The sequence below is a fragment of the Dama dama genome, chromosome 4 (genome assembly GCF_033118175.1).
Source record: "Dama dama isolate Ldn47 chromosome 4, ASM3311817v1, whole genome shotgun sequence".
NCBI lineage: Eukaryota > Metazoa > Chordata > Mammalia > Artiodactyla > Cervidae > Dama > Dama dama.
The window spans coordinates 44,602,807-44,627,408 of NC_083684.1; the positions used below are offsets into that span (position 1 = coordinate 44,602,807).

Here is a 24,602-nt window from a genome sequence, read left to right on the forward strand (position 1 = left end):
ATTTTTTTTTTTATGTTTTCTTTCAGGATTTTTACAGTTTCCTAATTTAAGTTTGTCTGTGGACAATTTGGGGGTAAGTTTGGATGTAAGTTGTAAAGTTTGTCTATATTAATCTCATCCCATGTGTTTTCTAATTAATTACTTGGTATATAGTGTCTAGTTTCCCTAACTCCATTTTTTTTCAGGGGACTGTCCATGTTGTAGCTTCTTGGCCCTATTCTCATGAATTAACTATCCGCATGTGAGTTTTTTGCTGGGCTCGCTCTGTATTCTTTTCCTTTATTGCACATCTGTGTTTGTGACAGTTCCACACTGTTTCTGTTACCTTAGCTCCACGATATAGTTTGAAGTCAGAGGGAGACTTCTGACTCCCAGCTGTTTTCTTTTTTCTCAGAAGATTTCTTTGGCTGTTCAGGGTCCTTTGTGGTTACATACAAATATTAAGATGATTATTTCTAGTTTTATGAAAAAAAGCCTTTGGAAATCTGATCAAGAATGCATTGAATCTACAGATGGCTTTGGGTAGAATAGACATTTTAGTAATAGTATTTCTTCCAGTATACGGGCTCAGAATATTTTTCTATTTATTTGTGTCTTCTTTCATTTTTTAAATCAGGGCTTTATAGTTTTCCAAGTACAAGTAGGAGTCTCATATCCTTGGTTAAAATTATCCTAGGTATTTTTTCTCTTTTCTATGAAGTTATAAGTAGGATTGCTTTTTTAATTTATCCTTCTCATGGTTCGTTATTAGTGCATAGAAACTTAGCTGATTTTTATATATTGATTTTATATTTTACAAATTTATTGAATTTTATTCCAGCATTTTTTTTAATGTGGTGTGAAGTGGAAAATTGTAATTCTAAAATCCCACTGTTGGGCTTTCCTGGTAGTTCAGTGGCTAAAACTCTGTGCTCCCCATGCAGGGAGTCTAGGCTTGTTCCCTGGTCAAGGAACTAGATCCCACATGCCATAACTAAGACCTGATGCCTCCAAATAAACTATTTTAAAAATTATTAAAAAAATAAAATCCCACTGTTTCTACTGTATTCCAGGTCATCCATAACACCAAAGACATGGTGGCTCCTAATGTAATCTTCTTATGATATGTCTTAATAACATGTGGACCCCTACAAGGCCAGTTAATATCACAACTTTGGTTAAACTGGATCTAGGTAAGTCTTGGCATTTATAACAGAGTTCAAGGTCTTCTGTTTTTCTGGCATGGTATTGACATGGTTGTTTTGAAAAGTAAATTACTTTCTAATAATTTCAAACAAAATTTTACAGCAGTAAAAAGTATTCACATTTGCTCCTTCACACAGAACACTCTAGTGTGTTTTACCCACAACAGGAATTCTCTCAGAATGACACATAACCCCCCAATCAAGAAATTCTGTGGTTCCCACATTATAATTTAATTCATAAGCCCACTTCAAAAACTTTTAACAGTTGTCCAAATGTGTGAAAATAACTTTTTCTGTTCTGACCCAGTTTTCTTGTTTTGGAATGATTACTTAGATTTTCCCTTATTTTTATAACCTTGATGGATTTAAAGCCCACAAGATGAACATGTGATCTGGGTGGCCTTCTCTATGTGGCTTTTTTTCTACTGAGAATGTTTTCAATGTTCATCCATATTGTAAAAATTATCAGTACTTAATTAATTTTTTCTCCTTTGTGATTAAAAATATATAACATGACAGTTACCGTTTAAACATTTTAAGTGTACAGTTCTGTGGCATTACCTACCTTTATACTGTTGTACAAATATCCTCACCCTCCATCTCCAGAACTTTTATCTTTCTCAAGTGAAACTCTTTATTAACTTGGTACCCTCAGCCCCTGGAAACCACATTATTTTTGTCTTCTCTAGATATCTGTGTAAGTGGAATTGTACAATATTTGTATTTCTATGACTGACTTATATCACTTAGCATGGTGACTTCAGGCTTCACCCACGTTGTGGGCATGTTTGAAAGTTACCTTAGTTTTAAAGGCTGAATCGTATCCCATTGTTTATTCATTCATAACATATCTTGTTTTTCATTCACCTGTCAGTGGGTAGTTGAATTTCTTCCACCTTTGTCTGTTGTGAATAATGGTTCTATGAGATGGTTGTACAAATAGGTTTCAGTTTCTGCTTTCAAATATTTTGGGTATTTATACTGGGGTGGAATTGAGAGATCATATATTAACTTTAAGTTTTTAAGGAGCTACCATATTGTTTTCCACAGTGATATTTGTATAGCTTTGCAAAAATCTTCCCAGATGTCTTGCAAAGTAGCTGTATATCCATTTCACCAACAGTGAAGGATAGTTTCCGTTGTTTCTCACACTTGCATCAATTGGTAGTATCATTTTTTTTTTTTTGAGTTCAGCAGTTTTAATAGTTGTACAGTACTTTCTCATTGTTTTCATTTGTAATTCCCTAATGATATGTGATACAGAACATATTTTTATATGCTTGTTTACTATCTTCATTGGCCAAGTAGGTCTCCTGTTCAGATATAAAGCCATTTCTAATGGGGCTGTTTGTTCTATAGTTGTTGGTATAATTTGAGTACAAATCCTCTATCATGTAAGTGTTTTGAAAATCTTTTTCTTTCCATTTGTGGCTTGTCATGGGATTTTTGGCTCCATTTGAGTTTTCAGACTTAGTGGATTCATCAGACCTGTCAGATGGGCACAGGGCCTCAACTGAAAGGTTTGAGTTGTTGAAGCCTGCACTTCCCAGCTGGCCAGCAGGCAGAGCCAAGTCTACCTCTCTGAATTTTGAGGTGCCTGTGTGTTCATCTAGAGGACCTGATTCCATGCAGCTGATAGGAGCTTGGTTGTCTCAGGATTCGCCAGGGCTTTGACTTCCAGACAATGCCTGGCTGAGTTAACACAGACAGTTCAGTCTTCTCAGGACACACTTACATGTACAGACAAGAGTTCAGTGTTTTCAAGACCTGCTGGGAGGCACTGCTGCAGGAGTAAAAGGCAAAGAAAAAGTGGGGTGAAGCTTCCTGTACGTAGCTGACTCCTGGGTGGGGGGTAGTGATCCATTTTCATAGGAGCCAGAAGAGGACTTGATGTGGAAAATTGTGGATTTTAGGTAGCTTTGTGTGTGGTGTAGACAGTTTCCAATGCCTTTCTTTGGTGTGTTGTATCTAGTTTCCTGGGCATCAGTTTATTGAGGGGACTTAAATCTAATGTATGTCCTTGAGTTTACTTCTGGGTTCTCTGTTCTCTTCCTCTGGTGGGTGTGCCTGTGTTTGTGCTAGTTCCACACTGTTTTGGTTCCTGAAGCTTTGTGGTGTAGTTTGAAGTCAGGGAGTGAGTCGACTCCAGCTGTGCTTTCTTCTTTAGAACCGCTTTGGCTATTTCAGGGCTTTTTTGGTTCCACACACATGGTAGAATTGTTAATTCTGTTTCTGTGAAAAATGCCATTTTAATTGTGTTTGAATTGAATGTGTGCACTGCTTTGGCTGGAGGAACGTTTTAACAATAATCTTCCAATGCTCAATCATGGAATATTTTTGTTTGTTTCTTCTTCAGTTTCTTTACTAGTGTCTTCCAGTTTTCATTGTGCAAGTGTTTCATTCACATCATTGGTTAAATTTACACCTAGATATTTTCTTTTTGATGCAGTTGCAAATGCGATTGTTTTCTTAATTTTTCTTTCTGATACTTCCTTAGTGTGTTAAAAACTCAACTGACTTTTGTGTATTACTTTTGTATCATACAACTTTACTAAATTTATGTATTACTTGTAACTTTTGGCAGTTTGATGTGGAAAATTGTAATTCAAAAATGTCATTGTTTCTACCACATTCTAAGTCATCCATAACACCCAAGACATAGTCGCTACTAATATAATCTTCCCACAGTACCTCTTAATAATATCTGGATTCCTCTAAGAGTAATTAACCATTTTAGGAGAGCTGAATGTGGGTAGGGCTTGGCCCCATTATGAAGTTTGATGTCTTAATACCATGTCAGAAAAGTAGATGACGTGTTTGTTTTGAAAAGTTATTTACTTTCTGCTAACTTCAAACATACAGAAAACCTGAAGTAGCAGTACAGTGTATTCTTTATTTGTAGGTTCAGCATTCCCCAGGCTTCCCTGGTAGCTCAGGATATCAGGGATAGGCTACCCACTCCAGTATTCTTGGGCTTCCCTTGTGGCTCGGCTGGTAAAGAATCTGCCTGCAATGTAGGAGACCTGGGTTCAATCCCTGGGTTGGGAAGATCCCCTGGAGAAGGGAAGAGCTACCTACTCTAGTATTCTGGTCTGGAGAATTCCATGGACTTTATAGTCCATGAGGTTACAAAGAGTCAGACATGACTGAGCAACTTTCACTTCACATTTCCCAGTCATCACTGATTTGCCACATATGCCAGTTTAAATGATAATTTCTATCGTGTTTTACCCTCAAAAGGGACACTGTCCCAGGGAACACCCCTATAACCCGAATATGAGAAATCATTATGATTTTCACTTTCTGATCCAATCTACAGGCCCACTTCTACCACCTGTCCCAAAGTATGAAAATGTCTTTTCCATTCTGATCCAGTTTTCTTTTTCTGGAAGTTATCTTGAGACTTTCATTTTCACAACCTTGATGGAATTAAAGCACACAAGGTGAGTATGATCTGGGTGGTCTTTTCTATATGGCTTCTTCCTAGGGTATTTTCAGTGTTCATGCATGTTGTAACTTCTGTCAGTACTTCATTCACATTTCCCATTGTGATTAAATCTATTGAACATAACATTTACCAGTTAAACCATTTAAAGTATAGTTCTATGACATTCACTACATTTTCGTTGTTCAAATGTCCTCACCATCCATCTCCCATACTTTTTCATTTTTTCCAAGTGAAACCACATCCATTAAACATTAACTCCCTCTAACCCTTGTCAACTGCATTCTACTTTCTGTCTCTGAATTTTGGTTCTCTGAATACTTCATAGAAGTGGAATCATATAATATTCATCCTTTTATGCCCAGGTTATTTCACTTAGCATGATGACTTTAAGGCTCATACATGATGTAGCATGTGTTTGAATTTCCTCAGTTTTTAAGGCTGCATAATATACCTTTGTGTATATATCACATTTTGCTTATCAGTTCATGTATCATGGATACTTGGGTTGCTTCTACCTTTTGGCCAGAGTAATGCTGCTATGAATATGGGTGTACAAATATCTGTTTCACTCCATCCTTCAAACCTTTTGGGTGTATATCCTGAAGTGGCATTGACAAATCATACATTAATTTATGCTTTTGACGAACCACCATACTGTATTCTTTTCTACAGCAGATGCACTATTTTACTCCATTTCTGTATATGGTGGAATAACATGGAACTTTATATAACCACCCTCTGTTACTTATCTATTCATCCACTGATGGGTTATTTGAATTATTTCTACCATTAGGCCAATGTCAACAATGCTGCTATGAATATTCATTTACAAGTTTTTGTTTGAACAACCATTTTCAGTTCTTTGTGGCATATACCTAGGCATGGAGTTCTTAAACCAAGCTTGAATTGAATTTTACGTTTTTTGAAGAAATGCCAAACATTGTGTATGCCAGTATGTGTACATATTGTCCATATGCCAATATGTGTACTAACTGTCCACACCATTTTACACTTTCACAAAGGATGTGTAAAGGTTCCAATTTCTCTACATTGTTGCCAACATCTTTGTTTGTTCTTGATTATAACCATTTATTGTATGTGAATGGATGTCACTTTGTGGTTTTAATTTGCATTTCTATCATAACATGAAAGAAGTATACCTAAGAAGGTTTTATTAGAATCTCAAACCTCAGGATACTGCTCAGTAGACATAGCTGTTGTATAACCAAAAAGTATTAAACATTCCCCTTAAAACTACTAAATATATTTCCCTTAAACAAATTTTAAAAATCATTAAGCACAAAACAAAACACCAAAATTTATTACAGTACACAACCACTTTATTAACCCATAGAAGTGGGTGCTCAGTTGTGTCTGGCTCTTTGCAATTTCATGGACTGTAGCCCGCCAGGCTTCTCTGTCCATGGAATTTTTCAATCTAGGATACCCAAGCCCACAATAAATTTGTGAAGGGTTTGAAGAAAAACCTACAGAACTACCAAAATAGTACTTGAAGCAAATATAATGTGTGTCGTCATTATTCTTACATACAATGTAATCATAGCCAATGACTTGAAAAATCATCACTGTGTCCCAACTGTAGTAACACTAATGACCAACATTAATTAAATCCCACCGATTAATCAAAATTGTTAACAATGCATATATTGATCTACCAGCCCTATCAAATAGCTCAGTCAGTCAGTCATTCAATTCAGTTGCTCAGTCATGTCTGACTCTTTGCAGCCCCATGGACTGCAGCATGCCAGGCCTCCCTGTCCATCACCAATTCCCGGAGTTTATTCAAACTCATGTCCTTTGAGTCAGTGATGCCATCCAAACATCTCATTCTCTGTCATTCCCTTCTCCTCTCAACTTAATCTTCCCCAGCATTAAGGTCTTTTCAAATGAGTCAGCTCTTTGCATCAGGTGGCCAAAGTATTGGAGTTTCAGCTTCAACATCGGTCCTTCCAATGAACATTCAGTGCTGATTTACTTTAGGATGGACTAGTTGGATCTCTTTGCAGTCCAAGGGACTCTCAAGAGTCTTCTCCAATACCACAGTTTAAAAGCATCAATTCTTCAGTGCTCAGCTTTCTTTATAGTCTGACTCTCACATCCATACATGACTACTGGAAAAACCATAGCCTTGACTAGACGGACCTTTGTTGGCAAAGTAATGTCTCTGCTTTTTAATGTGCTGTCTAGGTTGGGCATAACTTTTCTTCCAAGGAGTAAACATCTTTTTAATGGCTGCATTCACCATCTGCAGTGATTTTGGAGCCCAGAAAAATAGTCTGCTACTGTTTCCACTGTTTCTCCATCTATTTGCCATGAAGTGATGGGTCCGGATGCCATGATCTTAGTTTTCTGAATGTTGAGTTTTAAGCCAACTTTTTCACTCTCTTTCACTTTCATCAAGAGGCTTTTTAGTTCTTCTTCACTTTCTGCCATAAGGGTGGTGTCATCTGCATATCTGAGGTTATTGATATTTCTCCTAGTGATCTTGATTCCAGCTTGTGCTTCATCCAGCCCAGTGTTTCTCATGATGAACTCTGCATATAAGTTAAATAAGCAGGGTGACAATATACAGCCTTGACGTACTCCTTTTCCTATTTGGAACTAGTCTGTTTTTCCATGTCCAGTTCTAACTGTTGCTTCCTGACCTGCATACAGATTTCTCAAGAGGCAGGTCAGGTGGTCTGGTATTCCCATCTCTTTCAGAATTTTCCACAGTTTATTGTGATCCACACAGTCAAAGGCTTGGCATAGTCAATAAAGCAGAAATAGATGTTTTTCTGGAACTCTCTTGCTTTTTCGATGATCCAGCGGATGTTGGCAATTTGATTTCTGGTTCCTCTGCCTCTTCTAAAACCAGCTTGAATATCTGGAAGTTCACAGTTCACGTATTGTTGAAGCCTGGCTTGGAGAATTTTGAGCATTACTTTACTAGCCTGTGAGATGAGTGCAATTGTGCAGTAGTTTGAGCATTCTTTGGCATTGCCTTTCTTAGGAATTGGAGTGAAAACTGACCTTTTCCAGTCCTGTGGCTACTGCTGAGTTTTCCAAATTTGCTGGTATGGAGTGTAGCACTGTCACAATATCATCTTTTAGGATGATAGCTCAGCGTGATGAAATTTTCATCCCTGCTTTATATTTGTTTAATTATACAAATATTAACAGGGTTATTCCTAACAATACATTATATATCAGATACAATAACTGCCTTCTCATCTGTAACCCATATCTACTAAAATGTAAACTATGGATGAATTATCTGGTATTTACATGCAATTGGACCTTTCCTATTCTTATTCTTTGTTTGCTTATTTATCCATGTAGGAAGAGGCTGATACTTGGATCTTACACTTTCTAGACGTATGAAACATTGGAATCATCATACTATTTAAGGTAATAGTCACAGCATTTATAGGTTATGTCTTACCACAAGACTAAATATCCTTTTGAAGAGCAACAGTCATTAATTACAAATCTCCTTTCAGTACTTCCTGACATTGGAAGTAATCTAGTCAAATGACTCTTAGGAGGATTCTCAGTTGATAAAGCCACCCTTCCCCTGTTCTTCACATTCTACTTTATTCTCCCATTCATTATTGCAGCTTTAGCAGTTCTTCACTTATTATTCCTTCATGAAACAGTCTCTAATAGTCCAAAATGGATCTCATCCTGAATGAACAATATCACATTTCATCCATACTACACAATTAAAGATATCTTGGGTGTCCTGTTTCTATTTCTAATCTTAATCTTACTAATACTAGTCTCACCTGACCTTCTAGGGTACCCAGAGGTTATACTCCACCTAACCTCCTCAGTGCACTCCCTCACATCAAATAAGAATGATATTTCTTATTTTCATATGCAATTCTGTGATCCATTTACAACAAATAGGAGGTGTTCTAGTATTAACCATCTCATTCCTAATTTTATCAGTGGTCCCAATACTTCATATAGTAAAACAGCAAAGTATAACATTATGACCTATTAGCCAGTGTTTATCCTGAATACTTGTTCAGCTCAGTTCAGTTGCTCGGTTGTGTCCAACTCTTTGCGACCCCATGGACTGCAGCAGGCCAGGCTTCTCTGTCCATCACCAATTCCCGGAGCTTGCTCAAACTTTTCCATCTAATCGGTGATTGCTATCCAACCATCTCATCCTCTGTTGTCCCCTTCTTCTGCCTTCAATCTTTCCCAGCATCAGGGTCTTTTCCAATGAGTTATTTCTTTGCATCAGGTGGCCAAAGTATTTGTAGGGGACCTATTAACAGCATACTTTTAGGGGACCTCTTAAGAGTGACATGAATTGGAGGACAAACTGTTGATCACTCATTTATTATCACTTGACAAAGAGGATCTGTTCTGTACTTTCCTATAATTGTAGTCCTTATACCACTACCAAGCATTATTGTAGAGAACCTCCTAAAAAGAAGAGTCTTTGCAGTGTACTTATTAGTTTGTTCTTCTAAAACAGAAAAGGAAAATAACATTTTCCCCTAAGATTCAAGGAAGATGCTCCAGCCCTCCATCAACACCCAAAGCTGAACTCTACTTCAGTGATTCCCTGGACAACTTGCTTATGGAACATTTTACACGATCTTTAAGTGCTGTGTATTTAAAAATGACGTCTAAAAACTAATATTATGGTGTCCTTTGTGCATTTTGTGCCCTTCCACTTATGTAAATAAATACTATGCCTTCTCATGCATAGTATATGATATGTATAATCATGAATTATTTATCTATCCTGTGTATATAAGTATGTACATCAGCCTGTTGATATTCCATACACATTAACAATTCAACTCACATTAGATTCCAGTCCCCACAAACATTCACAGGGGTAATTGAAGTGATTAATATTGCACAGGATATATTTTTAAAATCATGCATATCACATAAAGCTAATCATTTCCAATCATCATGCTTATCATAATTAATAGGCAGAGCATAATTATCAAGCTGTGATAAATCATCAGCTCACCCACAAATGTGCCTCTTTCCTTGTACTAGGCCAATGAACCATGAAGATTTCTATAAATGAACTATATCTGGCATCTGGTTCTTACTTCAAGATTATCTCACCTAAAATCATCCATTCTTTCCCCTTGAGTAATACACCTCAATAGACTAATGATTAATCAGCCATGCTCACTGGTTTCATGCTTCTGGTATTTTTAAGTTGAGGGGGATGCTGGGACTCAGCTATGGCCATCAGAGGCCTTAACACAGTTAAGAAACTTGTAGCTGAGCTTTGAGAGTGAAGGTGAAAGCTTTGAGAGTGAAGGTCAGTCATGTCCAACTCTTTGCAAGCCCCATGGATATACAGTACATGGAATTCTCCAGGCCAGAATACTGGAGTGAAGTATTCCTTCTCCAAGGGATCTTCCTAACCCAGGAATCGAATCCAGGTCTCCCACATTGCAGGCAGATTTTTTTACCAGGGAAGCTGAGCCACCAGCTTGGAAGCCCAAGAATACTGGAGTGGGTAGCCTATCCCTTCTCCAGTGGATCTTCCCGACCTAGGAATTGAACCAGGGTCTCCTGCATTACAGGGTCTCCTGCATTACAGGCGGATTCTTTACCAGCTGAGCTACAAGGGAAGGCCTTGTACAAGAAGTAGCTGAGCTTAAATTGAGTATTATTTTCCAACATCATCTATCATAATGTGTTACTGTGTCAGTGGTCACAGGATACAGAGCAGTTACACACATACCACACATGCACACTTACATCTGATAAATAGCTTGTCTAACCAAACCCCTACCATCCTCCCACTAATTCTCATACTTTATATACCATTATCACCCTGCCACACCCCCCAAATAAGTCAAAGCATATAAGATTCTGCTAACTCACCTAACAAACATTCTGCCCTCAATTCACCAACCCAAAGTTAGTTGAACTCCATACTTGCCTAACTACACCATTGAGTTATTTACATATATAAGGCTTATATAGACAGCCACCTATCTCAATCTGCCATTTACCTTGAGCAAAATTAAAAGTAAAAATTACATTTTAATGATCATTTTGGAGTTTAACAGGGCTATTTTTGTCACAAGATTTGGTGGTGTTGATTGGGAGCCAGGAGTAACACAGCCTGCAGTGCACAACACAGACCTGCCTATGAAAAGTTTTCACAGGCTTTCATATGTCCTGATGGACATTCACATAGGTAAAAACTGCTTACAGATGACCTGAATCTAGAGCTTTTTTTTTTTTTTTTTAAATCAGGATAAACACAGTATATTTTTGCACAGTTTTGACATAGGTGATTCTCCAAAAATCTAACTACTGTGTATGTGTAATCAGGAGATTCTGTGATAAACCATTTTGGATCACACCTTGTAGTTTTTTGAAATACCAACATAAGATACAACATTATGGCTGTGGACCCCGTATGTTCTATGTGTAGAGGCAAGTTATCTGAGGACTTATTAGGTCTCTGGGCTTCCCTGGTGGCTCAAGACAGTAAAGCATCTACCTGCAACGCGGGAGATCTCCGTTCGAATCCCTGGGTCGGGAAGATCCCCTGGAGAAGGAAATGGCAACCCACTCTAGCACTCTTCCCTGGGAAATTCCACGGACGGAGGAGCCTGGTAGGCTACAGTCCATGGGATCGCAAAGAGTCGGACACGACTGAGCAATTTCACTATTCGGTCTAAATCCGACTTACCAAACATTTACCTACTGAAATACATACACTTTAAATTATAAATTATTTTATTTTTCCTTTATAACATTACTTTTTAAAGTGCAGGTTGTTTATACTGTCTATGATCTTCTAAGCTATTATCTATGAGTTTCATGACAGGAGCTTATGGTGGTCATTAGGAAATATTTGTTTCAAAAAGGGGGCCTTAGGTTTGCCATCGTGTGATCAGGGGTCCAGTCCGGAAACTGCCAAATCTGGTTATACCTGCAGCTTTACTACGATACAGATCCCCGGCGCCAGACCCTGGTTTGGGTCCATCGCTCGCCTCATTCTTGCCTTCCCTAGCCCATCTCGAGGAGCACTGCTTTCTCTATTAAACCCGCATCCGGGAGAAGGAAGCCAGGATAGCGTACCCGGTATTCCGCTGCAGGGGGCGGGGCCAGAGCACATCCGAGTAGGAGCGATGCTGCTGCTAGAGACGCGGCCGCGCTCTGGTGACGTACTTCCGGCCGCGCCGTGGAGCGGCTAGTTTCGGAGGTGAGATTGGGCTGCGGGAGGCGGGGGCGGTGCCTGGTCAAACGCTCTGGTTGCGGTTGTGATGCTCCTCCAAGCTCCGTTGAGGTGGATCTGTGGGCTTCTTCGGTCCTCTTCGCGCCTTCTTTAGATTTAGTAGCCGATTACGTTCCTTCGGGTAGAAGGCGAAGCCTGGGTTTTTGTCACAACCGCGAAGCCGCGAGCAATTAGCACTTTGGAGAAGATGCTCCTGGCCTTTTGGGAGCTTGTGTTGGAGCAGCCAGAGGGTGGAATATTTGCAGAGATGAAGAGGCCTAAGATAGTATCACGAGTCTCTCGATGTGTTGGGTTAGTGCAGGGGCTTTTATCTGTATGCGTTTCAAGTATAAGCTTTATGTGTCTTCCTTCCGAACACAGGGTGAATCGAGGTCAGTGGGGAACAGAAAAAGCAGAGCCCCTCCAGGGCACCCGAGATCGGAAGAAGCCCGGATTTTGGAGGGCACTGTCTTCTGGAGTGATGTCAGTTCCAAAAGGTAACCGGGCCCGACATCTCTGGGGCTGTGGGATGACGATGACCTGGGAAAGATTGTTACAATGTAGAATATGCTGATTTTCTCCGTTCTAGAATACCCATAAAATAGTTACTGAATTGCTCATTCATACCCTCAGGAAAGCAAGTTTATTAAAAATGTAAAGCAGTAATGAAGACATATGTGTGTGTGTGTATATATATATATATATATATATTTGAAAAGCTTTTGGAATGTAGTTTGTAGTGCATTCAAAGGAAATTTGTGGTTTTAACTGCCAAATAAGGAAGAATGGCAATAAATTTAAAAATCATACAACCTCAAGAAGCCTTTGGGTACAGGTCTTTTTAGCCTTACAGTATTTAGTTAAAATATTATTTATCAGAGTTACTTGTTTTCTTTCCCATCGCTTCAGTGCAGTAATGTTGTGGTATGGTTAGGCTCATTTGCTGTTGTTTTTAGTTTTTGGAGGTTGTCACCCCCATCCCATCCTGGTTGGTTGATTTTTTTAATATATGTATGTGTGTGTGTATTTTGATATGCAAAGCATTACATGAAAGAACAAAAAGACACACTCAGTGAGGTGTCATTTCCTGTCACCCCTTCTACTTCTGCACCCAGGTTTCCTTTCACCCTGTTTCCATTCCCTGAGTTCCTTTCACTGACTTCCCATCCACACCTGAGGCACCCATTCTACTTAGTTTCTGGTTTTTCCTTTTATTTCTTTTTGCACAAATCACCAGATATACATATATTGTAGTTCCTTTTTGTTTTACACAGAAGATAGCACAGTACCTTTTGCATGTTGAAAATTATTTCATATCATACAGATAAGTATATATTTTAAATGTAATTCATGTATTCAGAAGATTGATCTAGCATGGCATTTATGAAGCATAGTAGTGATGTGAGCACCCATGAGACACTCCAATAAAAAGGAGAACATTGCCAATATGGCTGCATGTGTTTGTACACTCCTCCCCACTCCAGCTCCCACTTTTCTGTCCCCTAGAGGTACTCTCTTGAATTTTGTGTTAATCATAGCCTTTGCTATTGTTGTTTAGTTGCTAAGAGTCATATCTGACTCTTTTGCAGCCCCAAGGACAGTAGCCCTCCAGGCTCCTCTGTCCTTAGGATTTCCCAGGCAAGAATACTGGAGTGGGTTGCCATTTCCTTCTTCGAGGGATCTTCCTGACAGAGGGATCAAATCTGAGTCTCCTGCATTTCAGGCAGATTCTTTACCACTGAGCAACTAGGGAAATCCATTATTCCTTTACCTATTTTAAAAAATAATTTTATCAGATATACTTGTTTCTGTAAATAATGTGATTAATTCTGTTTGTTTTTGAGTTTTATGAAGGTAGTGTCATGGTGTCTGTAAGTCTTCTGGGCAAGTCTTCTGACTTGCCTAACTTGCCTAACTTAGTATTATGATCCTGAATTCATCCAGATTGTGTGTTGCTGAGGCATTCATTTTTGCTACTGGGTGATGTTTCATTGTAAAAATAGTATGACAGCTTGTTTTGCTGAAAGTTTTCACTTCATCTCAGGGTCAAAGGATTTGTTAACAAAATAAGCCACTTGTTCCATACAAGTAAACAATAGCAATATTTATTAGAGAATTATGTAGCTTACTTTTAATATACTAACATTAAAAGAAAAGAGAAACAGAAACAGCAGAGGATGCATCACCAAATTGGGTTTTGACCAATGTCCAAACTCAAACAGCCCTGGGAAGTCCCGTGTCACAGCACATCTGGAGTCCCAGTTGGGAAAAGGTCCCAGGCAGGGCATCTTCTCCATGGGTGAGACTTCAAAGATTGCAGTTTGGGTTTCCCTTTATGATCCAGGAAGCAAACTGATATCATTGTCAATATGAGCAAAACTGCAGCACTGGTATTATGTTAATTTTTTTACAATGCTGTTTGCTTTGTTCTGCAGTTTCCCTAACACTGCTTGTTCATATTCTCAGTGGACATGTGAGTTGTTTCCAGTAATGAATAATTTTGTATGTATATCACCTACATATGAGAGGTTCCTTAGGGAATTAGTTTTAAAATTTAGGTGTGAATGTTGAATTTTATCAAACACGTTTGACATCCACTGAGATGGAGAGCATGTTTATATTTCTTTGATTTATTAATGTGAAAAAGTACAATCTGTACACCAATACTGAACTTTACTTGCATTCATGGGATGATCCCTCCCAGTCATGATGTCCCATTAATAAACTACTACGAACTTATTTTGCTGGTATCTGCTACAGTTTAAGTAGTGTTAGAATTATTCATTTCTTTAAAATTTGAAAGGATTCGCCCATTATATATAAGGACTCAGAGTTTTGTGAGAGTTCACTCTTTACTGGGTCTCTAAACAATTAGGTAAAAGTAATCATGGGTTATGGAGAAAACGTTATGTAATAAAATTGGTAGAACCTTTTGTAGTTTAGCATTCCCTAAAAGCAGAACATTGGACAGAGGCTTGTGGGCAGGCTGTTTATTTGGAACTTTAGTCCTGGGGCAGAGTTAAAGACAAGGGGAGTGAAACAGAGAAGGAGGGACCAATACAGGGATGCGTTGCCAGGCTGGTCTCTCAGTGGGAGAGTGGTACTCTGACTCACAGGGCCTTTGAAGAGCCTTGGAGTCTCATGGCTCCCCACCTGGGAGACTAAAGGGGAAAATGTTTTTCCATTGACCTCTATCTGTTGTTGGTCAGGGGTGGCATCACAGATGTTAACTCCCCTGTCCTTCAGGACCCAGTGGACGTCTGCAGATGTCCCACACAGGACAGAGAAGCCCCAGGGCAGGAGCCATTACCATGTGTGGTGTAGACCCTTGAGGAAGCATTGGTAGGTTGTACTTGTGCAAAGCTGGTCAAAGCCTCTGGAACTGGACTAAGAGTGGACAAGAGGATTTGGTAAGGTGCATAAGGTATCTCTTACAGAGCTAGAGAAACAAATTTTACAGAGCAGAGCTTAGGGGGACACATGTGCACCCATGCATTCTTGTCGATATATGGCAAAAACCAACACAATATTGTAATTATCCTCCAATTAAAATTAATTAAAAAATCAGAACTTAATTAAAAAGTAGAAAAGGAAGTGGTGTTCAAAATTAAAAAGCTGGTTGTTTAAAAATAAAAGTTAACATAGATAAACTGCACTTCAGCCTAATGTTTTTAGTCTGCCTGGGTTGCCATAACAAAACACCATACACTGCTTAAACAACAGAAAGTGATGTCTCTTAATTTTGGAGGCTAGAAGTCCAAGATCAAGGTACTAGATAATTTGATTCTTGGTAAGGATTCTTTTTGGTTACAGATGGCTGCTTCTCACTTGTGTCCTCACAGCAGAGACAGAGAACTCTGGAGTCTCTTCCTCTTCTTAGGGCACTGGCCCTATCAGATTATGACCTTGTTTAACCTTATTACGTCTTCATGAGTCCTGTCGCCAAATATAGTCACGTTGGAAATTGGGGCTTCAGCATACAAATCTTGAGGGGAGACATTCAGTCCATAACATTAACTAAAGCTAAAAGGTCTGGACAACACATATATCAAAAGAAGTAGGAAAAGCAGAGTAGCTTCAGGTATGGAAAAAAATGAAAGAAAAAAATCACAGGCCAGAGTTTCCCATAATCCTACACTCAAGTTTAAATTCTGAAAGACATGGGACAGTATTTTAAGAAAATATAACATCTCAAGACTGACTTTGGAAGCAGTAAAAATCAGGAAATAACCAGTCCATGTCATTTGGAATATAACGAACAAGGAATGCTAGGCCATGGTACCCTGGATGCTATAGTGACTCCCTCTCTCAGGCAGCTGAGGCCTTGGCTTCTTTGCCATCAGAAGCCTGGAAGGTATTAGGAGCCAGCCTGGTATCTCACTTGTAACCCAGCATCCTCATCGTAATGCTGGACTGGGCAGGAGCCTAACTTCCAAGATCTGTACAGAGATATCAGGACTCTTGAGGGCTCTCAGCTGTGTGGGGGAACAGGCACATGGGAGAGAGCGGCTGTACCTTTCTCCACGAACTGCCTCCCTGGGGCCTGACTCTCAGGCCTCTGTATTGGGGCTGCAGCCCCTCTATCTTGGCTTCTCTTGTTGTAAAATAGAAGGGGAAGCTCGTTTAGAGAAAGACAAATAAGCCCAAGACCTTGGGAATGTTCTATCCCTTGAGCTGAACTGTTACTACATGAATCTTTGTTTTACTATTCTTAAGTCTCTACCTGAATTTTATGTACACACTTTTGTGTGTACAGTATATGTCAGAATTGTAAAAATCCCAGAGTTCCTGGCAGTGAGCATCGATGTCATGGCTAGGAGGACCCCTGGGCACAGAACCATTGAACAGATCACTCCTTACCATGGCAGGTAGCTCTGCTCGCACCTCTTGTCTGGATGCTGGCTGCCTGTGTCTCAAACCTTCTGTGAGGGGCTATATGTTTCCTGGTGGGGGTGACTTGTCTTATACTTGTTCCCCTGTTTTCCCTCAGCTCCAGTCCTCCTTTAAGAGGGAGACCAGATGATGGCAGCCATGCTCCTGACATCCTGGCCCCAGGTGAGCTGTGGGTCCTTCATCTCTTCCTCTGAGCAGTTTCACATTGAAGAAAACTGAGAAGGGAAGCTGGTGAGCCTTGCTGTGAAAGCTGGAGGGGGCCTCCATGCTTCAGCCTGCTGGGCTGGAGCTTGTGGAAAGGGGTGATGTGGAGGGATGGGGTCCAGAGACCAGGAAAGGAAAGACACGAGTGAGGGGAAGGCAGAGGTATAGTCTTCTGCACAACAGTTTGTCTTGCTCCACCAGCAGAGGGCTCTGGTGAATAAGAGAAGTGGAAGCTGCCCGTGAATGGAGAAGAATAGCAGAGGAGTAGGATTCCAGGAAGGGGAATATAAATAAAGAGGGATAGCAGGACCAGATCCACATAAAGGTGGTTGTACCTGTAGTTCCAGGGCAAGCAGAAGATGAGAGTGGGGTCAAGTGAAGGAAAAAAGGAAGGATGTACTGTGGGGTGGGATGTCTTACTGTGTCCTGGAGAGGCTTTTAGGGCTTGGGGTGCAGTGGTCAAAGTTTAGTTCTCTATTAAGAGCTGTGGATACTCTCCCCCAGAATAACAAGCAAACAGAATTATTCCATACAATTTCAGGGATTTCATGGACCCCCTGATGCTCATCCTTGGGCCTCCATGGCCTATAGTTTGGAAATAATCATAGTCACAGTGACTCTAGTTATACCATTTGAAGCTTACTATACTGCAGCCACTGTACTAAGCACTTTATTTGGATTACTCAGTTCTGACTGCAGCACTGGGAGATAGGCACTGTGTTGTGTTCATTCTGTCACAAATGAAACAAAGGCAGAGGGGATTGAAGTGACTTGCCCACAGTCACACAGTCATTGCATGACTCTTTACTGTTCAGCCCTGTGTCACATGTGGGACCATAATGTGGTCAGATTTCTTATGGCTATGTAGGGAATAGTTTTGAGGGGAGATTTGAAAGCAGAGTGACCACTTCAGAAAAAGTCTCATCAGTCTAGGTGATGTAGGCTTCATTAAGACAAGTGGTTGCTAAAGAGGAGGATGCTTAACATAATTCAGGTAATGCTTAACAAAAATCTCTAGGACAGTGAGTCCAAGGATTGGGGTGGGGTAAAGGAGGGAGGAGCCAGGAATAAATCACCAGGTTTCTTTTTTATGCAGATGATGGTGGGTGACACCAGCTGAGATTTGAATTCAGGAAGAAGCACTGGTTGTGGGAAAAAGCGGGTGGTGGCTGATGTTGAGGGCATTTCATTTTGTACTGGGAAGTTACTTGACTTATGCAGGTCACACAATGAGTGACTCACAGAAATGCTCACAAGTTGACTAGAATGGTTGATGGGTTGGAGGCCAGTACAACTGAATAAGACGGATCCTGGTAGAGAATAGTTGAGAGGCAGATCGCTGCCAGTGTGTCCCAAAGGTGTTTCAGAAGGCCGAGGAAGGAGTCTGCTGAGTGTGGAGTGATGCAGAGGAGTAAGTGAAATGATGGTAACCTCCTTGGAGAGACAGTGAAGTCTTGGGTGAAGTTGGACAGGATGAGGCTTAAATGGGAGAGGGTAACAGAAAACAGGCTTTCAGTGAAACCCATTTGGAAGCAGAATGGGCAGCCTGCTCTTACCACACTCTCCACCCCCACGGTGCCCAGCTGATCTGGGCAGCACTGAGTTTCCTCTGCTGTAGACGCTGGAGTAGGGGCTGCGCATCCTCTCATAGAGGGCGCATGATAGAAATCTGTGGCAGGTGGGGGTGGATGGGATAGAAGCCATGGATATGCTTTGGAGCTGACTTGAGGGTGAGGGCGAGGTGTGGTAAGCTGGGTGCAGAAGGCAAGACCTCAAGGCCAGGAGTGTGAAGCCTATGGGTGGGTCCAGGGTTGCTTCTGCCAGTCAGGGGCATGGTAGCTTAACTGAAAGAAAGCAATTGCATTGGGAGAACTCAGTCATGAGAATTTGTTTTCTTTCATTTCAACTTAATGTCATCTTTGGTTAGTATGAAATATGGCATGAGGTTTCTCTGCTGTGAGCCAGATATGCCATGCCTTACTTTCTAGGTGTTTTTTGTAAATATTTCCCCCTATTACCTCTGTGCTCTCCACAAGCGCCTCCTCAAGCCCTCATACTGCCCTCTGCCCCTCACCTAGGGCATGAGCCATGGAATTGGCCGTAGGGCAGCAGGAACCTGTTGTTTCAGAAGTCGGTGACCTTCGAGGACGTGGCTGTGTACTTCACCCAGACGGAGTGGGACAGCCTGTCCACTGCACAGAGGGCCCTGTACAGGGATGTGATGCTGGAGAATTATGGGAATGTGGCTTCCCTGGGTAAGCACTTTCTCCCCCCCAGGGCTCAGACTGCTTATTAGGGTTTCCTGGCTTCCTTTCCCTTTACTGGTTGCAAGGGGGCTTCTGGTAATCCTTTACAGAGTAGGAACCTCAGGAGCTGATTCCTAATCCCCTAGACCCAGGGGTTGCTGGGAAGGATGAACCCTAAGCCCTTTTAGGGCCAATATAGGACTCTGCTGGGACTGGCATGCACTCTTGATTCACCCTATAGGCTGTTCTGGATACAGAGAGGAAAAAAAGAAACTTCCTTTTCTGCGGTATTACCTTCAGGTTCCCCCTCACCCAACCTGCATCTCTTGAGTCTTTCCAGGAATCTCAGTGTACTTGGAATAGTATTTAGGCCATGGTCAAAAAATGGTATCTGTCCCTTTAGGCAGAATATCTTTATTTGCCCTGCATGAAGTATCTCAGTCTGGCCCTGCCCAAATCCTCCCACATCTTCTCAAGCTTCTGCCTCCCACCCCACCCTACACATGCACCTTCCTACCCACCCACGCCACCCCCTTTCCCATAGTTCTTAGGCACAGGACCCCCCACCCCCACCCCCGACCAGGGCTCTTTCCTTCTCTCCCCATTACTGACACAATCTGAGAAATCAGGTTTAGGAAATCAGCTGTGGGAGATTATTCACCTGCCTTTCCTTTTTCCTTTCTCTGAAACAGGATTTCCGCTTCTCAAACCTGCTGTGATCTCACAACTGGAGGGAGGAGGTGAGCTTGAGGGCCCATCTCCACTGGCCTCTGGAGCAGGCACAGGCCCCCAGGGCCTCTGGACTGGTAAGGGAGGCACACATTGCCCTTATGCTGGAAAGTAGTTTAACCCTTTAGGAAGAAAGTCAACTTCAGCAATGTAGAAGCATGCCATGTTTAGTGGCCAGGTGTACAGAATAATATTTAAATAAATTTTGATTTCTAGAGATAGGAACATTTGAGACCTTTCTGTTTTTGTAGTTTGCTATTTCTTTATAATTCCAAGAACAGATCTTTTTTTGAATGCTTCATTCTAATTCTTTTCAATCCTAATTTTGTTATTCTACCTTTCTGAAACAAAAGGATTCAGTACTTCTTTGGGTCCTTGATATTTTCTAGGCACTGTCCACTTAATATGAAGGGTACAGAATTAAGTCTTTCAGTGTAGGCTTTGGAGTAGACTTTCTCAGATCCAGTCCTAACTGTGCTACTTCCTAGTTGTGTGACTTTGAGCAGGTCAGTTATTTGCATTTTCTAATAGTATTCTCACTCTTGCAAATGGAGTAGTAATTATAAAATGAGGTAATAGTCCTTTGGATTGTGGATTGGTGATAAAATGAGAGAACATGTACCACGCCCCTAACTTATAGTGTGTGCTCAGTTAAATTTTGTTTTATTATTTACTAATGTATTTTAGGAGAAAGCTGTATATAATAAGCTGTAGGAAGTAAGGTGGGAAGTACTGCTATCAGTTCGGCATTTCTCAAAAGAAGAATGAGTGCATCACCTGGGCATCTTGCATATGTGCAGGTTGTCATTCAGTTAGTTTGGGGCAGGGCCAAGATTCACTCTTGAAGTAATGAGGTTCTCATGGGCTCACACAGAGTAGCTGCCAGGTGATTTCCCATTTTTCATGAGGCCTAGCTTTAATTCCTGCCTTTGGGGTCCATAAGATACTCTTGCATCCTTTTGATAAATCTTTTTTAAATAAAAAAAGATGGTTTCATTGGATTTTTGTTCCTTGTGATCATACAACCAGTTGTTTACTGACCAAGGAAGACATATTTTAGAAATGAAATGGAGAGTTTAAAGTGTTTAACCAAACAGAGGGGCAAGTCAGTGATGTTGTGGAGATTCTCAGTCAGAGAAGTCTAGATTTCATTCTGTAGGCAGCCCACAGTCCTGAAGTCTTTGAACAACCCATCATGATGTCAGCAGAGGATAGAAACATTCATCTCATCAGTGTATGTAGGTTAATTGGGATAAGGAACCAAATGGGTTCTAGGCAGGCAGAAGGGTAAATCATAGGGCACAAGACCTATGTCAGCAGAGTTGATTTCTTTTTTAATTAATTAATTTATCTCTGCACTCAGTCTTTTGTTGCTTCATGTGGGTGTTCACTACTTGTTGTGAGCAGAGGCTACTCTTTATTGTGGAGCATGGGCTCTGGGCTTGCCAGCTTCAGTAGTTGCAGCATGCAGGCTTAGTTGCCCCATGGCATGTGAAATCTTCCCAGACAAGGGACTGAACCCATGTCCTGCAGGAAGAGAAAGATGACTTGGGATTACTGTTTCGCATTACTGTCTTGGTATTATAATGAAATACTGGGGTAGGGGGCTTATTACATGTGATTGAGAAGAGATGAGAAATGAAAAAATAGAGGCAACATTTTGGGGCCAATTTTGAGAAATTTGAAAATAAGTGTACAGATCATTAGTTCTACTAGGACTGTGGGGATTATAGAAAAACTAATAAGACAGAAAGAATGTTGGAGAGTGACCAATTTTAGGATTGTAGAAAGAGGTATGAGGAAAGACAAGGTGAATGCAGCAGTGTTCTGGTGGGGGTGGGAAGAGGTGGGGTCAGAGGCATCTAATGGGCCTGAATGGAGCCATTCACAAGTACAGAAAAAAGATGTTAAAGGAGAAAGTTTGGAAAGCCTAGAAGTTTGGTTCTAAGAAAACAAACAATATTCATTCCCATTTGCTTCCTAGTGCTGTCAATGCTTGCTATCCCTTGTTGCCACATGTTGTTGGATTCTGTGCCTTATCCTTCTTAAGCAATTTCCATTTTTATTAATGGAAACTGCAGAGTGTAGTAAAATATGATGTGATAGAAGGAATTTGATCTGACAGATAAGACCCTAGAATTCTGTCCCACTGCTGTTACTCTTAACCTTCTTGTTATTGGCTGTTGGTTTAGAGACTAATAATCTTTTGAAATCATTACTTTACTATGTGTAATATTTGCACATGCTCAAAACAGTACAAAAAGTGCATAAGGTGAAAGCAGTGGGGAAGTTTCCCCAAATTCCTGTGCCAGTTTGATCAGTTTCTTGTGTATTCCTGCAGTAGATTTCTAGCCATATTCAAATAGATGTATGTCAGCCCTTTTTACTTTCTGTAACAAATGGAAGATATTTTACATACCATATCTCAAGTTGTTTTTCCAGTAAACAGTGTATTTTTGACATCTTTTCACTTCAGCACACATGGGTTTATTTCATTTTTTTAATAGCTACATATTATTCCAGATTTAGATTCTTTGGCCCAATCTGGTGATTTTAAAGAGCCCTCTTGATTACTTTGATCATGTATTCTGTCACAGTTCTTTTTTTTTTTTAACATGGTTCTTACATGATATTTTATGTTTTGTTTTTTATATTAGATATTGATATCCAGACTGACAGTAATTTGACAGGAGAAATGTGTGAAGAAAAATATAATACATCATATGAACTTCAGAGGAACTCTTTTCAGGAAATAGATTTTACAGAAATGTATATTCTAAAGAAACAGCAGGAGGTCCACTCAGTAGGAAGTGTGAAGAAAGAAAACAGCAATGTCATTGACAGGATGGTGAAAGACAATACTAGCCCCATGGAGGAGTGTTTCTTTAGTCAAAGTCCAAATTTGAATCAGTGTCATACCATCTCCACTGGAGAGCAGCCCCCTGAGTGTACAAGACTGGAGAAAGCCTTCAGTTTTGACACAAAACTTATTCAACAGGAAATAATTAATTCTGGGGAAAGACCTTTCAAATGTGAAGAATTAATAGAAAACTTTAGCTGTAACTCTCAACTTAATCAGGGTCAAGATGGCTACACTGGGGAGAAGCCCCATCAATATAAGGAGTGTGGCAAAGCCTTTAACATCAATGCAAAATTAATTTGGCATCAAAGACTTCACAGTGGGGAGAAGCCCTTCAAATGTGTAGAGTGCGGTAAAAGCTTCAGTTACAGTTCCCATTATATTACACATCAGACAATCCACAGTGGGGAGAAGCCCTATCAGTGTAAGGTGTGTGGAAAAGCCTTCAGTGTTAATGGGAGTCTAAGTAGGCATCAGAGAATCCATACAGGAGAGAGGCCCTATCAGTGCAAGGAGTGTGGGAGCGGCTTTAGCTGCAGTTCTGCATATATCATACATCAGAGAATCCACACTGGAGAGAAACCTTATGAGTGTAATGACTGTGGAAAAGCTTTCAATGTTAATGCAAAATTAATTCAACATCAGCGGATCCACACTGGAGAGAAGCCTTACGAATGTACTGAGTGTGGGAAAGGCTTCAGGTGCAGTTCCCAGCTTAGGCAGCATCAGAGCATCCACACTGGAGAGAGGCCCTTTCAGTGTAAGGAGTGTGGAAAGGCCTTTAGTAGTAATACAAAACTCATTCAGCATCAAAGAATTCACACAGGGGAGAAACCCTATGAGTGTACTGAATGTGGAAAAGCCTTTGGTGTCAAAGGGAAATTAATCCAGCACCAGAGAATCCACACGGGTGAGAAACCCTATGAGTGTAAAGAATGTGGCAAAACCTTCAGGTGTAACTCCCAGCTTCGGCAGCATCTGAGAATCCACACCGGGGAGAAGCCCTATGAGTGTAATGAGTGTGGAAAGGCCTTCAACGTTAATGCGAAATTAATGCAGCATCAGAGGATTCACACTGGGGAGAAACCCTTTGAATGTAATGAGTGCAGGAAATGCTTTACTTCTAAAAGAAACCTACTTGATCATCACCGAATCCATACTGGAGAAAAGCCCTACCAATGTAAGGAATGTGGGAAAGCGTTTAGCATCAATGCCAAACTAACTAGGCATCAGAGAATACACACTGGGGAGAAACCTTTCAAATGTATGGAATGTGAGAAAGCATTCAGCTGTAGTTCTGACTATATTGTGCATCAGAGAATCCATACTGGAGAGAAACCCTTTCAGTGTAAGGAGTGTGGAAAAGCCTTCCATGTTAATGCTCATTTAATTCGGCATCAAAGAAGCCACACTGGTGAGAAACCCTTCAGATGTGTGGAGTGTGGCAAAGGCTTCAGCTATAGTTCTGACTGTATTATACATCAGACGGTTCATACTTGGAAGAAACCCTATGTGTGTAATCTGTGTGGGAAAGCCTTCAGGTTTAGCTTCCAACTTAGTCAGCATCAGAGCATTCACAGTGAAGTAAAGTCCTCATGAAAGGGATGTAGAAAATTGTCAGTGTTAATGCTGAACTGGATCAAGTGTCCTCAGATTCACCCTGGTGGAAAACCCTGAAAGGGAAATTAATATGGCCGAGTCTTCACAAGGAAGCAAATCTTTTTCATTTTATTCAATTTTAAATCAAGAATGATGACCAGTTTTCAAATAACATCCAAAACTAAATAGTTTGGTTTATACCAACAACCAATAG

The 24,602-nt window shown here is 40.5% G+C and overlaps 1 protein-coding gene across 6 annotated transcripts; it reads left to right on the top strand.

Annotated features, from left to right (window-relative positions):
- Nucleotides 1-11,820: 11,820 nt before the first annotated feature.
- ZNF23 (zinc finger protein 23) lies at nt 11,821-24,560 on the top strand. Of its 6 annotated transcripts, none has more exons than XM_061138899.1 (6): nt 11,821-11,845; nt 12,239-12,354; nt 16,848-16,981; nt 19,033-19,209; nt 19,893-20,006; nt 22,587-24,560. In XM_061138899.1, exons 4-6 carry the CDS (start codon nt 19,176-19,178, stop codon nt 24,386-24,388), a joined length of 1,950 nt encoding a protein of 649 aa, XP_060994882.1. In that variant the 5' UTR covers nt 11,821-11,845; nt 12,239-12,354; nt 16,848-16,981; nt 19,033-19,175; the 3' UTR covers nt 24,389-24,560. The 6 variants fall into 6 exon arrangements, with proteins under 6 accessions (XP_060994882.1, XP_060994881.1, XP_060994877.1 ...); XM_061138898.1 differs by having other exon boundaries at nt 16,848-16,912; XM_061138894.1 differs by having other exon boundaries at nt 16,848-16,912; nt 19,083-19,209.
- Nucleotides 24,561-24,602: the final 42 nt, after the last annotated feature.